Source organism: Dioszegia hungarica (genome assembly GCF_025882075.1).
Source record: "Dioszegia hungarica strain PDD-24b-2 chromosome Unknown MKK02contig_32, whole genome shotgun sequence".
NCBI lineage: Eukaryota > Fungi > Basidiomycota > Tremellomycetes > Tremellales > Bulleribasidiaceae > Dioszegia > Dioszegia hungarica.
The window spans coordinates 423,804-440,411 of record NW_026515781.1 but is presented as its reverse complement, the minus strand read 5'-3'; the positions used below and the strand labels follow the sequence as shown (position 1 = coordinate 440,411).

Here is a 16,608-nt window from a genome sequence, read left to right as displayed (position 1 = left end):
GGTCAAGTGAGTTGTCTCCTCGGAATTTGGCTATGGTGGATGGAACAGCATGGAGGGATGGACAGGGATTGGACCGGGAGATATAGGACTAAGCTGATGTCCAGCTTCACCATCGACGAGATCCGGTATGTCGATCCGAATTGCTGAATCAGCGAACGTTTGCTAACTTTTCAGTGGTCTCATGGACCGCCCTACCAACATCCGTAACATGTCGGTTATCGCCCACGTCGACCACGGAAAGTCCACCTTGACCGACTCGCTCGTGTCCAAGGCTGGAATTATCGCCGGTTCCAAGGCTGGTGACATGCGATTCACCGACACTCGGTATGTTGTCCGCACATGTGCGCGGGCGTGGCTGACTTTTCAGTCAGGACGAGATTGACCGAGGAATCACCATTAAGTCCACCGCCATCTCCATGTACTTCCCCCTCCCCAAGGAGGATGTTGCGGACATCAAGCAGAAGACTGACGGTGAGTATTCCGCCTCGAAGCGTGGATCATGCTGATTTGCAGGAAACGAGTTCCTGATCAACCTGATCGACTCGCCCGGTCACGTCGACTTCTCGTCCGAGGTCACTGCCGCTCTCCGTGTCACGGATGGTGCGCTCGTCGTCGTCGACTGTGTCGAAGGTGTCTGCGTCCAGACCGAGACCGTCCTCCGTCAATCCCTCGCTGAGCGAGTCAAGCCGGTCGTCATCATCAACAAGGTCGACCGTGCTCTTCTTGAGCTTCAGGTCTCCAAGGAGGACCTCTACCAGTCCTTCTGCCGTACCATCGAGTCGGTCAACGTCATCGTCTCCACCTACAACGACCCCGTCCTCGGCGACGTCCAGGTCTACCCCGAGCAGGGTACGGTCGCCTTCGGTTCCGGTCTCCACGGCTGGGCGTTCTCCCTCCGTCAATTCGCCGGTCGGTACGCCAAGAAGTTCGGTGTCGACAAGGGCAAGCTTATGCCCAAGCTCTGGGGCGACAACTACTTCAACCCCAAGACCAAGAAGTGGGTCAAGTCGGGAGAGGGTGGGCTCGAGCGTGCATTCAACATGTTCGTTCTTGACCCCATCTTCCGGCTGTTTGACTCGATCATGAACTTCAAAAAGGATGAGATCCCCACTCTCCTTGAGAAGCTCGAGATCAAGCTCTCTGCCGACGAGAAGGACCTCGAGGGCAAGGTCTTGCTCAAGGTGGTCATGAAGAAGTTCCTCCCAGCCGGAGACACTCTTCTCGAAATGATTGTCATCAACCTCCCCTCCCCCGTCACCGCTCAGCGGTACCGTGTCGAGACCCTCTACGAGGGTCCCATGGACGATGAGTCCGCCATCGCCATCCGGGACTGTGACCCCAAGGGTCCCCTCATGGTCTACATCTCCAAGATGGTCCCCACCTCGGACAAGGGTCGGTTCTACGCCTTCGGTCGTGTCTTCTCGGGTACCGTCTCGTCGGGACCCAAGGTCCGTATCCAGGGCCCCAACTTCGTCCCGGGCAAGAAGGAGGACTCGGTCATCAAGTCCATCCAGCGGACTGTCCTCATGATGGGTCGTTCCGTCGAGGCCATCGAGGACTGCCCGGCCGGAAACATCGTCGGTCTCGTCGGTGTCGACCAGTTCTTGCTCAAGTCTGGTACCCTCACCACCTCGGAGACGGCGCACAACATGAAGGTCATGAAGTTCTCGGTCTCCCCGGTCGTCCAGGTCGCCGTCGAGTGCAAAAACGCGGCGGATCTCCCCAAGCTCGTCGAGGGTCTCAAGCGGTTGTCCAAGTCTGACCCGTGTGTCAAGATCATCACTGGTGACAATGGTGAAATCATTGTTGCCGGTGCCGGAGAGCTCCACCTCGAGATCTGTCTCAACGATCTCGAGAACGACCACGCCGGTGTCCCCCTCCGGAAATCGGACCCCGTCGTCGGTTACCGTGAGACCGTCACCGCCGAATCGTCCATGATTGCGCTGTCCAAGTCGCAAAACAAGCACAACCGTCTCTACGTCAAGGCCGAGCCCCTCGGTGACGAGCTTACCGCCGACATCGAGGCCGGCCGCGTCGCACCCCGTGATGACCCCAAAATCCGGGCTCGTTACCTCGCAGACACCTACGGCTGGGACGTTACCGACGCGAGGAAGATCTGGACATTCGGTCCCGACACCACCGGTCCCAACGTCTTCCTTGACGGGTCCAAGGGTGTGCAGTACATGAACGAAATCAAGGATTCATGTGTTGCCGCTTTCCAGTGGGCAACCAAGGAGGGAGCCATGACCGAGGAGCCTATGCGTGGTATCAGGTACAACATCTTGGACTGCACTGTAGGTCGATAGCTTTTTAGTAGTTGCTCGTCGCTGACGCCCAGCTCCACGCCGACGCTATCCACCGAGGTGGTGGTCAGATCATCCCCACCGCCCGCCGAGTATGCTACGCCGCTCAGCTCCTCGCCTCGCCCGCTCTCCAGGAGCCCATGTTCCTCGTCGAGATCGCCTGCCCCGATTCCGCCCAGGGCGGTGTCTACTCGTGCCTCAACGTCAGGCGAGGACACGTGTTCTCGTCGGAACAGCGTATCGGTACCCCCATGTACACCATGAAGGCATATCTGCCTGTCGCGGAGTCATTTGGGTTCAACGCGGACCTGCGTGCTGCTACAGGTGGTCAGGCGTTCCCCCAGGCTGTAAGTAGCATCATTTTTGGGCTCGGGAGGACGAAATTTGTACTTTTGACAAATTTTGTCTTGTTCTTGCTGGATCTTCTTCTACTTGAGTAAGGTGCTAACTAAGCAGGTATTCGACCACTGGGCGTTGCTCGGAAGCGACCCAACTGAAATTGGGAGCAAAACAAATGAGCTTGCTGTCAAGATCCGTACTCGCAAGGGTAAGTTGACCATTTTACTCCATTTTTCCCCATGTTTTGCCCTTGGACTTGGTCGGAAGCTTATATCATCAGGTCTCAAGCCCGATGTGCCTCTCTGGGACTCTTTCTATGATAAGCTCTAATCTGAGCGTTCTGGAGACGTTCTGGAGGCTCTAGGAGGGGTCAGGGAAGGATAGGGAGACGAGGGGAGATGAGGGAGTTTGTTATTTACATTTTTTTCCGTTCATTGTGTTATATACTCGATGATATGTTTGTTCTCTGGCTTGAACTGGTTCCTGAGCTTCTCAGGAGTCTTGTGTATCCCTCTGAACACCCAGAAAAAGCACAGAAGGCAATTGTAAGAGGAGGAGGGGGGATAGGAACGGGGGGAGAAGGGTGGTATGAGATGGCAGCACCGAGGCTTCGACCGATATACAGATGAGCAGCCTGCGTTCTTTACGACACTCTGATGTAGCTATGACCTTTGGTGACGTATCCGGTGCCTTCATTTGAGCACAAGTGGTATGTAGGATGGTGTACACTTCAAAGATGGAAATGGAGATAGAGAAGGATGAAGTGGGTGGCAAATTCCCTTCGACCGCCAATTTCTCGGTTGATTTCCAAGCATATTTCTCGCTTTTTCAGCACACATCACCTATAACAAGGTCGTAGTATCAGGTGGAGGTCGTTAGGGGATCTTCTGATCCTCTTGTACGCTCCCCCAAGCCTCATACTGTAGAGGGGTATTGAGGAGGGGCAAAGGAGGGTGTGTGTGTGTGGCGAGGTCCGAGCTCGGCTGGCGCCACTTTGGGGTGTTGGTTCCGGGGGCAGTCCGGGCGAGACTTTACCCGGTGAGACCACCCCACGGCCCTCCTCTCACCTTCGCTTCTGTTACACTTCTCTGTCTCGTCTACACTTATTACCTGTACTGGCTATACTCTGGGGACCCGGTGGAGCTACTATCCTCCTGGTCAGTCGAGATGCCTAAAAAGGCGGCGGTGAAGTACCGGTCGCTACGGTCCAACCTGGTCCACCTCCCTCTGAGCCTTTTTGCCAGTCTAGCTCAACAGCAAGCTGTAAGCTGATTGTCTCGAGGATCCGACAGATAGCTTATGTCTAGCGACCTCAAGGTTTGATACTCCACCTCACACCGCTGATATCCCCCTCCTCGTCTTCCCGACCTGCCAGAGCGGCATACCTTGGATGGTCGGGCTTGGCAGCTGCCAGCTCTTTGGCAAGTATAGGCGGCGGCGAGGCAGAGACAGTAGAAGTGGATCCTGAAGTGGCTATAGCGCTCGGATGGGCTGAGGGGACGATTGTAAGCTAGACAGCTCCATCGTAGCCATAGCTGACATTGCTCAGGTCGAGATTTCCATCATACACAATCCCGTCCGAGCCAAGTCAGTCAGCGTTACCCCTCTGACTTCGGACGACTGGGAGATACTGGTGAGCTATCGACAGCAGGTAATATCTTCTGCCCGAAGCTCATAATTTAGGAACAACATGCTAGCTTCCTCGAGAATAACCTCTTGTCCCAGTTGAGAGCGGCGCAGGCGGGTCAGGTTATTGATGCTTGGGTCGCAGGCAAGAGCAAGATCCGGATAAGGGTCGGTGAGCTCAGATACCTTCAGCTATGATACGAAGCATTCAGAGCTGATCTGCCAGACCAGACCAATCCCTCGACATCAGCGAGCTCGGCGGTGCTCGTCAATCCAGATACCAAAATCTACGTTGCGCCACGACCCCGCTCGTCCTCATCCAAGACCCCGTCAGAGACGGTCATCACCCCCGCACAAACTGTAGCAGGTTCAAAGGGGAAAGAAAAGGGCAAGGAGAAGGCCGTAGAGGTCCGAGTGGTGCCTCAGCGGATAGCGGCGCAATGGGGACAACCGCCAGCGGGGAAGGGCGATCCAGAGGTGGTCGGGTGGGTGTGCTCGGACACGCTGGAAACAGCGGGAAAGAAGCTAGGCGTCAAGGGAGACTTTCTGCCTGTGCGGATGCAGCGACGAAAGCGGGACGCCGGGGCGCAAGGGGAGCTGAATGCGGTTGACGTCGCGAAAGATGGGGATCAAGCTGGAGGACAAGCGGAGAATGGGGATGGACCGGTATATCTCTGGCTGGGGGAGTGGGAGGGTGTACCGGAGGGCTGTGTGGTTCTGCAGGGGGCGGAGAAGTGGGAGAATGACTGGGCTTGTGTTGAGTGAGCTACCTGATCCAGATTGAAGGCTCTTATGCGGATCAGAAGCTGACCTGGTAGTCTGTATGTCGGGTCGCAGAAGCGGAAAGGCACGAAAAGCTCCACGGCGAAGCATAGACCACTGTGAGCTAGCACTCGCGTGAGAATTTGAAGAGCTGAGCTGACTAGTCAGAACCTCACCTTCACTCATGCCCCCCTTGGCGGGTATCTCGACTCTGCTCGATGACGCGCTCCGCTTTTTCCGCCTGCAGGACGGCTCAGCTTGTCGACCGCTACTGCTAACTGGCGGAAAGGGGTCGGGCAAGACCAGCCTAGCGAGGCGGATCGCCAGCTATTTGGAGCAAGACGTGGCTGTCATGGCTGGTAAGCTACATTATGCAGCCAACAATCTACCAGCAGCTGACGTACATAGAGGAAATCTACATCGACGTCGCTCGTCTAGACGCCGAACGGCGAGTGGACAAGGTCAAGGAAGAAATCAACAGCTGGCTGGAGCAGGCGAAGGGCAAGACGCCGTGTTTGCTGGTTCTTGACGGTCTTGACTCTTTGATCGGGCCGGAGAATGAGGTCAGCTTCTTCCCACAATTTTTCCCATCAGCCGGGCGGAGCAAGCTGACAATTCAGTTATCGTCCTCGTCAGATCCCCAAATCCTCGCCGAGCATTTCTGCCGCCTCATCAAAGACATCCCGCCGGGCATTCTCGTACTCGTCACAGCTGTCGCTGCGTCCAGTCTCCACCCCCTTCTGAATAGCAAGCACGTCTTTGGCGATGCCCTCAAGATCTCACCACCGACCAAAGAAGTCCGACAAGAGGTGCGTGCGCATCCGAGCTTGGCTGACGGAAGATGCTCAGGTTGGCCGTGCGCAGCAGCATGAGAAGCGTCGACGAGGAGTCCGAGCTTGCTTCTCGTCGGCGCTCGAGCCGCTCTGTTCCCGCGAAAGAAGCGGAATCAGGAGAATCAGCTCTTGACTTTGTCACTCTGGGTTCCATGACGGAGGGGTATTCGGCGGCGGACTTGATTGATCTGGTGGGGAGCGCGACGCAGCAGGCGATGATACGAAGTGCAAGGAGTGGGGACAGTCAGGTAAGCTGAATTCGCCTGAATAGTACACGGGTGTAGCTGACGAGTAGCAGAGCATCCGTCTGCAGGACTTCGTCGACGCCCAGATTGCCTTCACACCTCTCAGTCTGCGCGGCGTCAGCTTGCAGAAGTCGGACGTCAAGTGGAGTGATATTGGTGGTGAGCTTCCTCAGTCAGGCCTACCGCTGTGTTTGGAGCCGGCTCACCTCAGCAGGGCTGACTGAGACTCGCCGAGTTTTGCGCGAAACCCTCGAATGGCCGACAAAGTACGCAAGAATATTCGCCAACTGCCCTCTCCGCCTCCGATCCGGTCTCCTCCTCTACGGCTACCCCGGATGCGGCAAGACTCTCCTCGCTTCCGCAGTCGCGAAAGAGTGCGGCCTCAACTTCATCTCGGTCAAGGGTCCGGAAATCCTCAACAAGTATATCGGTGCGTCGGAGAAATCTGTACGGGACCTGTTCGAGCGGGCGACGGCTGCAAAGCCGTGTGTGCTGTTCTTTGATGAGTTTGATTCAATTGCGCCAAAACGGTGAGTTTCCATCTCCTCAGCTATCGGGGAATGAGCTCACCCAGTAGTGGACATGATTCGACGGGAGTTACGGATCGGGTCGTCAATCAGATGCTGACGGAGATGGATGGTGCGCAGGGTCTTGAAGGGGTGTATGTGCTCGCAGCTACGAGCCGGCCTGACCTGATTGATCCGGCGTTACTCAGACCGGGGAGATTGGACAAGTCTCTGTTGTGCGATATGCCAGACCAGGCGGAACGGCTTGACGTCCGCTTTCCTCTCCGTACAATGTCCTACAAAGGGCATCAGCTGATATTTCAGATCCTGGTTGCTTTGTCTCGGAAGATGGAAGTTGCCGCAACAGTCGATATGGAGGCGATCTCGTTCGACACCGACGGCTTCTCCGGCGCGGACCTTCAAGCCATGATGTATAATGCTCATCTGGAGGTGATTCATGCTCAGATCGACGGGGCGGCGGGGGCGAAGGGCAGGGGTCAAGCGAATGGGTCCAGTGGGGATGGAGGGAAGGGTAAGGGGAAAGAAAAGGGCAAAGGCAAAGGCAAGGGGAAGGGGAAGGCGGTCGATGGGGAGGCTGGCGAGACTGTGGAAGTGAGGAGGGAGGAGGTGGCGGAAGAGACGGTTGGGTTTCGGTCCTTCCCGGAACAGACTGGGTCGAGGGCTGAGAAGGCTGCATCTGACGCGAGGGTGAGTTGCACCCGGCGGATCGAGGATCTCGTCAAGCTGACATCTCAGATCACCACGATCATCAAGAATAGCTCTTCTGTTCAAGTCGACACAGACTCAGGACACCTCCATACTGCCACTGCCGCTGTACGTCCGCTTGCCTACTCTGGTCGATGCTGTATGATCAGCAGCTGACAATTGCAGAAACCGGTCATTGAGCAAGTCCATCTTCTTCGGTCGCTGGCCAATACTCGACCATCGGTGCCCCTCAAGGAAAAAGCCAAGCTGCAACATATGTGAGTTGTAGTTCGCATGACCATTGTTCGAGCATCAGCTAACGGGAACTAGCTATAGAGCCTTCATGTCTGACCGAGATGGAAAGATGGCGAATGGAGACACGGGAAGAGATACAGGGACTAGAGTATCATTGCAATAAGGGGAATGCATATAGATGGCTACGTACAGTAAAATTCCCTTCTTATCCCCTTCTCCGCACACGTCTACTAGCGATGATGGGGGGTGCGGCTGGGCCCACAAAACCTCAAGATCCCTCACAGATGTTCGGCGAGCGGGCGCCGTAGGAGCGAGGCCGCGGAGCAGCACTTCGGCCAGTACGGCCTGGTAGCAACTTGGCAAGGAACGCGAGAGGACGCAGTAGTAGCCTACTGGGAAACGCTCACCCAGCGATTGCTCTTTCCCGAGAGACAACCTACAGTATCAGCTCAATCTCAGAACCACCTTCTTTAGAAGAGCGAGGGAATGGACCGACGTTTTGGAACTCCTTGTGATCCCACTCATCCTCCACCTCGTCCAGCTCATCTCTCGGCGCCCACCACTCCAGCGCCCAGAAATAGTAATGCTGTACCGCAATGATGATGCACATGATAGGTCCAAAGATTGGGCCTAGGGTTACCAGCCTAAGATGATCAGCACCGACTAGCCTACCCCCTCTCATCTTCCCCCTCGATCTTGCTTTGAGCAAAACGAGGAGGAAGCCAACAACGAGGAACCGGACCCCACCTCGTCAATCTCTCCCCCACATCCTTCATCTCCCCCTCCATCGCACGCTCATACACCACCTCCGTCCGTTCCGCTACCATCTGCCAATCGTACATCCTCTTGACTCTCTCATGTCTCTCCCACTGACCTCCTCCGCCACGTTCGTCCCTCTCCACCTCGCCTAGTCCAGAACAATCCCGCCCCGAAGAAGCGGCAGCGACTACCCGTATCGCATGACTCAGCGCCCGAATCACATCCTCCTCATCCGCCCTCGCAAACTCAATCATATCCTCCGGCAAGATCTCGGGCACCCCGCCTACTTTGGTCGAAACGACAAAGAGGCCAGACGAGGCGGCTTCGATGATGCTGATCCCGAATGCTTCGGTCAGGCTTGTATTGAGGTAGATCTGGCCCTGTACAAGGAGCTGGGAATCAGCTCAATCCTTTCCCTCCTCATGGAGCTGAGCTTACATTCCTGACCTCACTCGGCCGGACCGCACAAACCAGCTCCACCCTCTCCTGCAACAGATACTTCTCCCTCATCTGCTCCAGCTCGACCATCTTGGGTCCGTCCCCACCGACCAAGAACCGGACTTGGGGGAACATCTCGCATATCCTTGGCGCGCACGCGATGAGCAGGTCGACGCCTTTGCGGTAGACTAGGCGGGAGATGATCACTATGGTGACTGCTTGTCAGCTTGTTTGGATCACAGAAAGTTCAGGGCCGAGAAGCTCTGAGTCACAGAACGTACAGGGCCGGGAAGAAATAGCGGGGAAAGTGGGACTTACTGTACTTTGGGTCAGAGCGTGATGGGTCCGGCTGGAACTGCGCCGAGACGATCGCATTGGGGATGACGGATACCAAGCTCGGATCTAGTTCTGCTCGAAGGACTGTATTCTCCCGCCTGCCCATCAGCTTCACCTCCACTCTACTCTGCCCAGACTAGGACTTACCCCGTATTACTGACGCAAATCACTCCATCGACATTCCTTAATGCCCCCGCCAACAACTTGTTGGTCAAGATCCCCACCGCATCCCCAAACCCAAACAGACTATGATCCGTAAACACCGTCCGGACCCCCCACATTCGCGCCTGAAGGACCGCCTCGTGCGCGAGCGAAGAGAGAGACCCGTGACCGTGTACCAGGTCAATGTTTTCCCGGAGAAGGGTGGTGCGGAGATATGGCAGGAACGTGAAAAAGTTCGGTAAGGTCGCGTTCGCCGAGATGGGCGTATAGGGGAGATGATACACTTTGAGGCCGGGGGCAAGGTATCGGATCCCGACGCGCGGGGGGTGGTGGTGCGTTATCACAATCACCTGTGTGTCAGTACACGATGTAAGATAGTGAGTACCTTGTGTCCCCGTCTGATAAGCTCTACCGCCAAAGAATAGATATGTCCCTCGACTCCACCAGCGACCGGGTGAAAGAAATCAGAAACCATCCTTCCGAATTATAAGCCTATGCATTTTAACTATACCGACAGATGATGTCCTCACGCTACTGCCAACTTCTTCTTCCCGACCTTCTTGGCCTGCTTCACCGCGCCGCCATCCGCCTGCCTGTTGCTCGGCGCAACTTTGGTCTCGCTCTCCTCCTCGCCTACTTCCGCCTCGACCGCGGCGGGGTTGGCAGCCCCGTTGCCGTCGTGCGTTTGGTAGTCCTGCGTCGAGCTGGACAAAAGAGGCTCGGTATCGCTACCGATGGCGGTGCCGGATGACCGAGCGATGGACTGGAGGGCGGCAATCATTTGGTCACGTGTCTTTTCCATCAGAGCGGGGACATCGGCGGTGGTGAGGCCGGTAGTGGGTATTGGCGGGAGGACTGGATGTCAGCTTTGCGCACGAGCATGCCGACCTTCTCAGCTGACCTTTGATCTTCAAAGTTCCAGATCTGAAGCGCGTCTTGCCGTCGTAGAGGTGGTGGTAGTTCTCGCAGACGACAGGGATGACCGGTGCGCCAGCTACGATGTCAGCTGCGGGCCAACTTCTGAGGTGTGCAAGAACGAGCTGACATTGTACAGCAAGGTAGAAAGCCCCCTTCTTGAAAGACAGGAGGTCCATCTTGGGCGACAGATGTCTTGTACCCTCAGGGAAGATCCAGAGCGATATCTAGTGGTCAGCTTGGGGCACAGTCGGCTTCACTTCGTTCCCGTGAACTCACCCGTTTCCGCTTCATGTCCTCGCCGGCTTGTTGCATACTCGCTACCGCCGACTTGTTATTTGAACGGTTGATGAAGACTGTGCCGGAGAGAAGCACTATATGTCAGCTCATGCGTACCTCATCATGGAGCAGACAGCTCACTGAACCAGCCCAATCCCGGGATCTTGCTGAGCGATTTCTTGGCCATGATCGCTGCGTGCTTTGGGAATATTCTCCCTAAATACAGGATATCTACGAAGCTATATATGAGCTCATGTCTCCGCATCGCAAGACATTAGCTCACCTCTGATGATTCCCCACCATGACCGCACTCCGTCCCTTCCCACTATCCCCCTCCAAGCCCTTATCCAGGTGCTCTTCCCCCTCCACCTCAAACGTCCACCCCATCACCAGCCCCGCTATTTGGTAAAATGTCCTCGCGACATAGTAATTCGTATTCAGCCTTACACCGCAGAGTGTGCAGAGAAGACCAATGAGGACGGCGAGGAAGGAGACGGTGAGGAGGGTGATCGAGTAGAGGACTGTGCGAAAGTAGAATATTATCTTGGCCATCCTGGCGGCGAAGGCGGTGGCGGAGGAGGCCGATAGGCACTGAGAGGATGGTATAGGCGAGAGAATTGCTATTGAGCCATGTCTACAGGCAATAAGACGAATGTGAGGCTGGCCGGCCGTGGGTTGCGTGGGGAATAAAATGGGGGGAGTATACAAGTGAACCTTCTTCGGATTCCAGCTCCACATTCCTCACCAGCCGCAGAGGATGAGGACTGATTAAGCGCTTTCCGCATGCACACCGGAACAGCTCCGGGGAATATTACAGGGCCCATCCCGCCTGTTTCGTGCCAAGGAAAGACGTATCGATGCATAGCAGGCCGGGAACGGTCCTTCGCAATTGCTGCAACCTAACATGACGCTGATGGCAAAGTGCCACACTCAGATCTGATTCCGCGTTTGCCTACTGGACCCTCCCCTTGTCGTCGATCGACCATTCACTTTCATACCATCTACTACTCAGCCATACTCAAGGACACAGGCTACACAGCATGTCGTCCCCGTACCCCTCCCTCTTCCGTGAGCTATGGCACCCGCCAGAGGCATCGATCGAGACCCAGCTAACGCTTTAGGCTCGGAAGAGATGAGCTTGGTACAGCTCTACATCCCCTCGGAAGTATCGCATGATACCATCTCTGAGCTCGCAGAGATGGGTAACTTCCAGTTCAAGGACGTAAGCCGCCCCTCATCTGTATTTTTGGCGGAGCTGACTATCAGCTCAACCCAACCGTGACCTCGTTCCAGCGCCCATTCACCTCACGCTTGCGCCGCCTTGGCGAGATGTCCCGCCGGATCCGTCTTTTCCACAATCAAATCACGGCTGTGGTACCTCCTCTGGGTATCCCGCCACTCTCGGCCGTCCCTCCCTTCACGACGGTCGGGCCCCGGGCCCAGAATGCGTTCGATGAGCTGGACGATAAGCTCAAAGAGCACGAGCGGCGGTTGAACGAGATGAACAAGTCGTGGGAGGAGTTGGGGAAGCGCAAGGGCGAGCTGGAGGAGAAGAAGTGGGTCTTGAGGGAGACTGCTGGTTTCTTCAACGAGGTAAGCTGGTCTTTGTTGGAGGACGGGCAAAGCTTATGCCTAGGCTGAGCATCGCCACACCGAGATTCGCACCTCGTTCGACGAGGGCGACGATCGCACTGCACTCCTCGAGCACGCTGCCGAGTTTGGTACCCTTCCCGGCGAGGGTATCTCTGGCGGTTTCGACCTGGAATTCGTCTCTGGTACGATCGAGAGGCACCGCATGCCCACGTTCGAGCGGATCTTGTGGCGAGTCCTCAGGGGAAACTTGTACATGAACTATTCTGGTATGTCCACCCTACGAACTGGGCTAATGACAGAAATCGAAGAACCCTTTGTGGACCCCATCTCCGGCAAGGAAACCTACAAGGACGTCTTTATCATCTTTGCGCACGGACCGGAGCTCCTCACCAAAATTCGCAAAGTAGCCGAATCCATGGGCGGTACCCTCTACAATATCGACTCGTCCCAAGACAAGCGGGCCGACTCTCTCCGCGAGACGTCGGCGCGTCTCGAGGATGTCGATCAGATCCTCTTCAACATGAGCCAGACGCGCCGCGTCGAGCTGAGCAAGATTGCCGAGGGGATCGAGGCGTGGAAGGATGCCGTCAGGCGGGAAGAGGAGATTTACAAGACGCTCAACCTCTTATCGTATGACCAGGGTCGCAAGACTTTGGTGGCGGAGGGATGGTGTCCTACCCGTGACATTACGGCAATCCAGCTCGGACTCCGTCGAGCGGTCGACACGGCCGGCACGTCGGTTCCTGCCATTCTCTCGGAGCTACGCACCCACCAGACCCCGCCGACCTTCCACCGGACCGACAAGTTTACGGAGGGCTTCCAGACCATCATCGACTCGTACGGTATGGCGACGTACCAAGAGGTCAACCCGGGTATCTTTGCCGTCATCACCTTCCCGTTCCTCTTCGCCGTCATGTTTGGTGATATCGGACACGGTATCCTCGCGTTCCTCGCGGCGTCGGTCATGATCCTCTACGAAAAGAAGCTTCTCAAGTCTGGCTTGGACGAGATCACCTCTACCTTCTTCTTGTAAGTGCTCCAGCCGGACTGAGCTGACCCCTAGTGGCCGATACATTATCGTTCTCATGGGCGCCTTCTCGATCTTTACCGGATTCATGTACAACGACATCTTCTCCAAGTCGCTTTCGATCTGGCAATCGGGTTGGGAGTTTCCGCACGAGGCAGGAGCGGTCGTTGCCAAGGCTACCGGCAACGTCTACCCGTTCGGTCTGGACCCTGGATGGCACGGCGCCGAGAACGGATTGATCTTTACCAACTCGTACAAGATGAAGATGTCCATCATCCTCGGTGTGATCCACGTGAGTACATGCGGTCGACCCTAGCTGACGTCAGATGTCATTCGCCATCTTCCTCCAAGTTCCCAATCACATTCACTTTAAAAAGCCCCTCAACATCTACGCCGAATTCATCCCCCAGATCCTCTTCATGTGGTCCATCTTCGGCTACCTCGTCGTCTGCATCATCTACAAGTGGTCCATCGACTGGTCGCAATCCTCGTCCGCACCCCCCGGCCTCCTCAATATGCTCATCTACATGTTCCTCTCCCCCGGAACGATCGAGCCGGGTACTCAGCTCTACGCGGGACAAGGATTCGTCCAGGTCGTCTTGTTGATGATTGCGATGGTGTGCGTCCCGTGGATGCTGTGTCTGAAGCCGTATATGCTGTGGAGGGAGCATCAGAAGATTGTGGGGCAGGGGTATGGGCAGATTGGGAGTGGTGAGGATGCGCAGGATGGGGAGGGCCGGCAGCCGGAGGAGGAGGATGAGGTGGGGAATAGCGTGGCGCCGAATGAGGGGGGTGAGGAGCATGTGAGTTTCACGAGACCTGCGAGGGTTTTGAAGCTGATAAGGTAGGGCTTTGAGATGGGAGATGTCATCATTCACCAGGTCATCCATACCATCGAGTTTTGCCTGGGGTGTATCTCCAACACGTAAAGCTTTCCTTCCTATCCCGAGTCTTCAAAGCTGATATTCTAGCGCGTCTTATCTGCGTCTCTGGGCTTTGTCACTCGCCCACGCCCAACTCTCTGAGGTGTTGTATGACATGACCATCTCTGGCGCCTTTACGACCAAAGCCGGGCTTATCGGTCAATCCATCTACATCTTCGCCATGTTTGCCATGTGGTTCTTCCTCACCATCGCGATTCTGTGTGTCATGGAAGGACTGTCGGCGTTCTTGCACGCACTGAGGTTGCACTGGTGAGCTACCTTGTCTGTGTGGAACGGAGGCTCAAGCTGACATCGCAGGGTCGAGGCGAACGGAAAGCATTACATGGCTGGCGGGTACGCGTTTACACCGCTCAGCTTTGCGATCCCGGAGGATGACGAGACGGCTTGAAAGCACTCCGATCGACCGTTTTCGATCTCCATAACACGTCAACTGTCGCATGCATCTAAAGTGCATCTCTGGTCAGAATCGGCGCTCAAGACCGACCGTCAATCGCAACCTCGCTAGCGTTGTTTTACATTCCGCGCTAATGTGACTCGGCGCAAACACTGGCTGTTTGTTGACGCTGATGCTAATGAGGTGGCAGGTATGTCGGAGCGCCACCGGGCCGATCTGATGTCTGAGACATTAGTCTCTGACGGTGTTTCGGCCGGTCGGACCACAGCTGTGGGCTTTATTGTATACAGACAGGTACAGTATACAGGTGCCTTTAGCTTTCTCCTTCACATCTGCATCGTCGGAGACTCGTTATTGATCCTCAGTATAGACAACGGACGTATCGCCTCATCTTTCCGGTCGGACCCCGCCGCGCTTCCCTCGACATTCCGCCTCGCCAACACCCTCGACGCCTCGATCGGATCGCTCGTCAGCATGAGCCCAAGTCGTATCCCCCAACCTCGGGGATCGCCCCTCGGCCCCTCCCCTTTATCCAACACGACCAATCTCCCTTCCTCCTCTGCCGCCCGCTCGGTATCCGACCCCACCTCCACCTCTAGCGGCGGCAATGGTAACAACGGCTTCAAGAACAACAACCCCTTCGTCCACCGTCTCGGCCCGGGCGGTATCGGCGGCGGCAGTCCCGCCTCCCTTCTTCCCAAAACACCAAGCACCCCTCCTCTCCATATCCAACCCCGCGGGAAAGAGAATACGAATGCGACTCGTTTCTCGCCCAGGCAGACGCCGCCGCACCTGCACCATCAGCTGAAGGAGCGAAACATCTCGAGTCCGTCGCCGTCGCCTCAGCAACAGCGGATCCCGAGCCCGTCTGGACGTGGACAGGGGCAGGCACAGGGACCGGGGCAAGGGCAGGGGAGTAAGCTGGGGGGAGTGTCGCCGGGGCGAGGGTCGACGCTCTCGCCCAATGCTGCCAGTGGAGGGGGAGGACAAGGAGGACAAGGAGGCGGTCAGCAGAAGGTCCGCAAGATCCCGAGTGGCCTTACTAGGCGGCCGGTACCTTCCCTCTCGCCCGACTTGAGGGGATCGCCCACGAGCTCCGGAGGCGGCGGTAAAGGCGGGCTCATGCGCAAGATCAGTATGGGCGGACCGGGCGGTAACACAGGCGGCGGCGGAAACAACGGGAACAACAAGTCATGTCTCCGCCCTCAACCCTCGGTGCCTGTCCTGCGATCAGAGCAGGCCGAGACGCGCGCACGGGAAGAGCTCGCTGCCAACCGGAAACGCGCCAACTCGTCCGGCGCCGGTCTTGCCCCTGCCGCACACATCACCGGCTCTACCTCTGGGATCCCCGCACCGAACCCGGCCCACACTACTCGCTTCGCAGCCGAGATCGACTCGATTCCTCCCCCACCTACCAACCTCGGCGTACCGCAGCATATCCGTCTTCGCCTTCGCCTGTTGTCGCACCTCGCGCGCACGCTGGAGGTGGACCAGTCGGACCTGGCCAAGCGGATCGATATACCGGGTCTCCTTGCGCGCGTGGACCAAGCGTACGAGAAGCGGCAAGGGACAAGCGATGATCGGCGTGAGGTGGGCACGACGGTGGTGCCTATGCCGGAGGCGCCGGTGGCCGTGGAGAAAGGGGACGAGCGCTGGTGGATGTTCCCTGATGACGATGCGGGGGTGGGCTCGCCGCTCGGGGGAACTGGAGGCGGTGGGAATGGTCTGAAGTCCTCGGCGAGCCTGACGAGTCTAGGCCTTGGAGGGGGATTGACGAGTTCGTTCAGCCTGAGCAATATCGGTTTGGGGCTAGGGCTGGGGCGGGACAAGGAGAAGGATCGGGTCGAAAAGAGCGGGATCGGGGAGAAGAGGGCGGGAATGTTGGGCCGGCTCAAGATGTTTGGGAGGAAGAGCATGGATGAACGAGATAGGCAGATCGTCGCTGTGATTGATAATGAGGATGCGTATGATCGGGTCTGGCATGGTGAGTCCTTTCTTTCTGGTCGGAACGGGATCGAGCTGATGGCTAGTGCCTATCTTTGGTGTGAGCCTCGTCGATATCCCGCCGGATGGATGGTGCGTCACCAAAGTCGGCGGACAGGACCACGAGCTCCCCATTCCTGTCTTCATCCTCGTCGAGGAGATCTATCGTCGTGGTGAGTCTACCCATGCACCAAACATGGTCTG

General features: G+C 56.7%; 4 protein-coding genes across 4 annotated transcripts; 3 read left to right on the top strand and 1 right to left on the bottom strand.

Annotated features, from left to right (window-relative positions):
• Positions 1 to 96: 96 nt before the first annotated feature.
• Positions 97 to 2,972, top strand: MKK02DRAFT_41478 (translation elongation factor 2; the record flags this gene model as incomplete). Its single annotated transcript, XM_053091577.1, has 7 exons — positions 97 to 125; positions 175 to 324; positions 368 to 471; positions 514 to 2,294; positions 2,339 to 2,650; positions 2,760 to 2,850; positions 2,923 to 2,972. 7 exons carry the CDS (start codon positions 97 to 99, stop codon positions 2,970 to 2,972), a joined length of 2,517 nt encoding a protein of 838 aa, XP_052941625.1.
• An 837-nt stretch (positions 2,973 to 3,809) lies between these two features.
• Positions 3,810 to 7,737, top strand: MKK02DRAFT_21580 (putative peroxisome biosynthesis protein PAS1; the record flags this gene model as incomplete). Its single annotated transcript, XM_053086433.1, has 17 exons — positions 3,810 to 3,905; positions 3,950 to 4,147; positions 4,192 to 4,275; positions 4,326 to 4,440; positions 4,495 to 5,029; positions 5,087 to 5,149; positions 5,199 to 5,389; positions 5,439 to 5,593; positions 5,651 to 5,879; positions 5,972 to 6,111; positions 6,159 to 6,267; positions 6,320 to 6,638; positions 6,686 to 6,884; positions 6,939 to 7,220; positions 7,371 to 7,448; positions 7,506 to 7,597; positions 7,650 to 7,737. 17 exons carry the CDS (start codon positions 3,810 to 3,812, stop codon positions 7,735 to 7,737), a joined length of 2,973 nt encoding a protein of 990 aa, XP_052941624.1.
• A 273-nt stretch (positions 7,738 to 8,010) lies between these two features.
• On the bottom strand, positions 8,011 to 11,015 carry MKK02DRAFT_21182 (putative transferase; the record flags this gene model as incomplete). Its single annotated transcript, XM_053086374.1, has 13 exons — positions 8,011 to 8,218; positions 8,322 to 8,448; positions 8,494 to 8,725; positions 8,772 to 8,986; positions 9,090 to 9,205; positions 9,255 to 9,619; positions 9,655 to 9,745; positions 9,800 to 10,124; positions 10,171 to 10,263; positions 10,315 to 10,411; positions 10,464 to 10,558; positions 10,605 to 10,702; positions 10,747 to 11,015. The coding sequence occupies 13 exons, from the start codon at positions 11,013 to 11,015 to the stop codon at positions 8,011 to 8,013; spliced, it is 2,331 nt and encodes a 776-aa protein (XP_052941623.1).
• A 488-nt stretch (positions 11,016 to 11,503) lies between these two features.
• MKK02DRAFT_35624 (vacuolar-ATPase subunit) lies at positions 11,504 to 14,415 on the top strand (the record flags this gene model as incomplete). The annotated part of the gene is made up of 10 exons (XM_053089223.1): positions 11,504 to 11,531; positions 11,585 to 11,685; positions 11,730 to 12,056; positions 12,100 to 12,322; positions 12,356 to 13,085; positions 13,120 to 13,375; positions 13,410 to 13,886; positions 13,932 to 14,008; positions 14,055 to 14,276; positions 14,325 to 14,415. The coding sequence occupies 10 exons, from the start codon at positions 11,504 to 11,506 to the stop codon at positions 14,413 to 14,415; spliced, it is 2,532 nt and encodes an 843-aa protein (XP_052941622.1).
• Between the last annotated feature and the right edge of the window lie 2,193 nt (positions 14,416 to 16,608).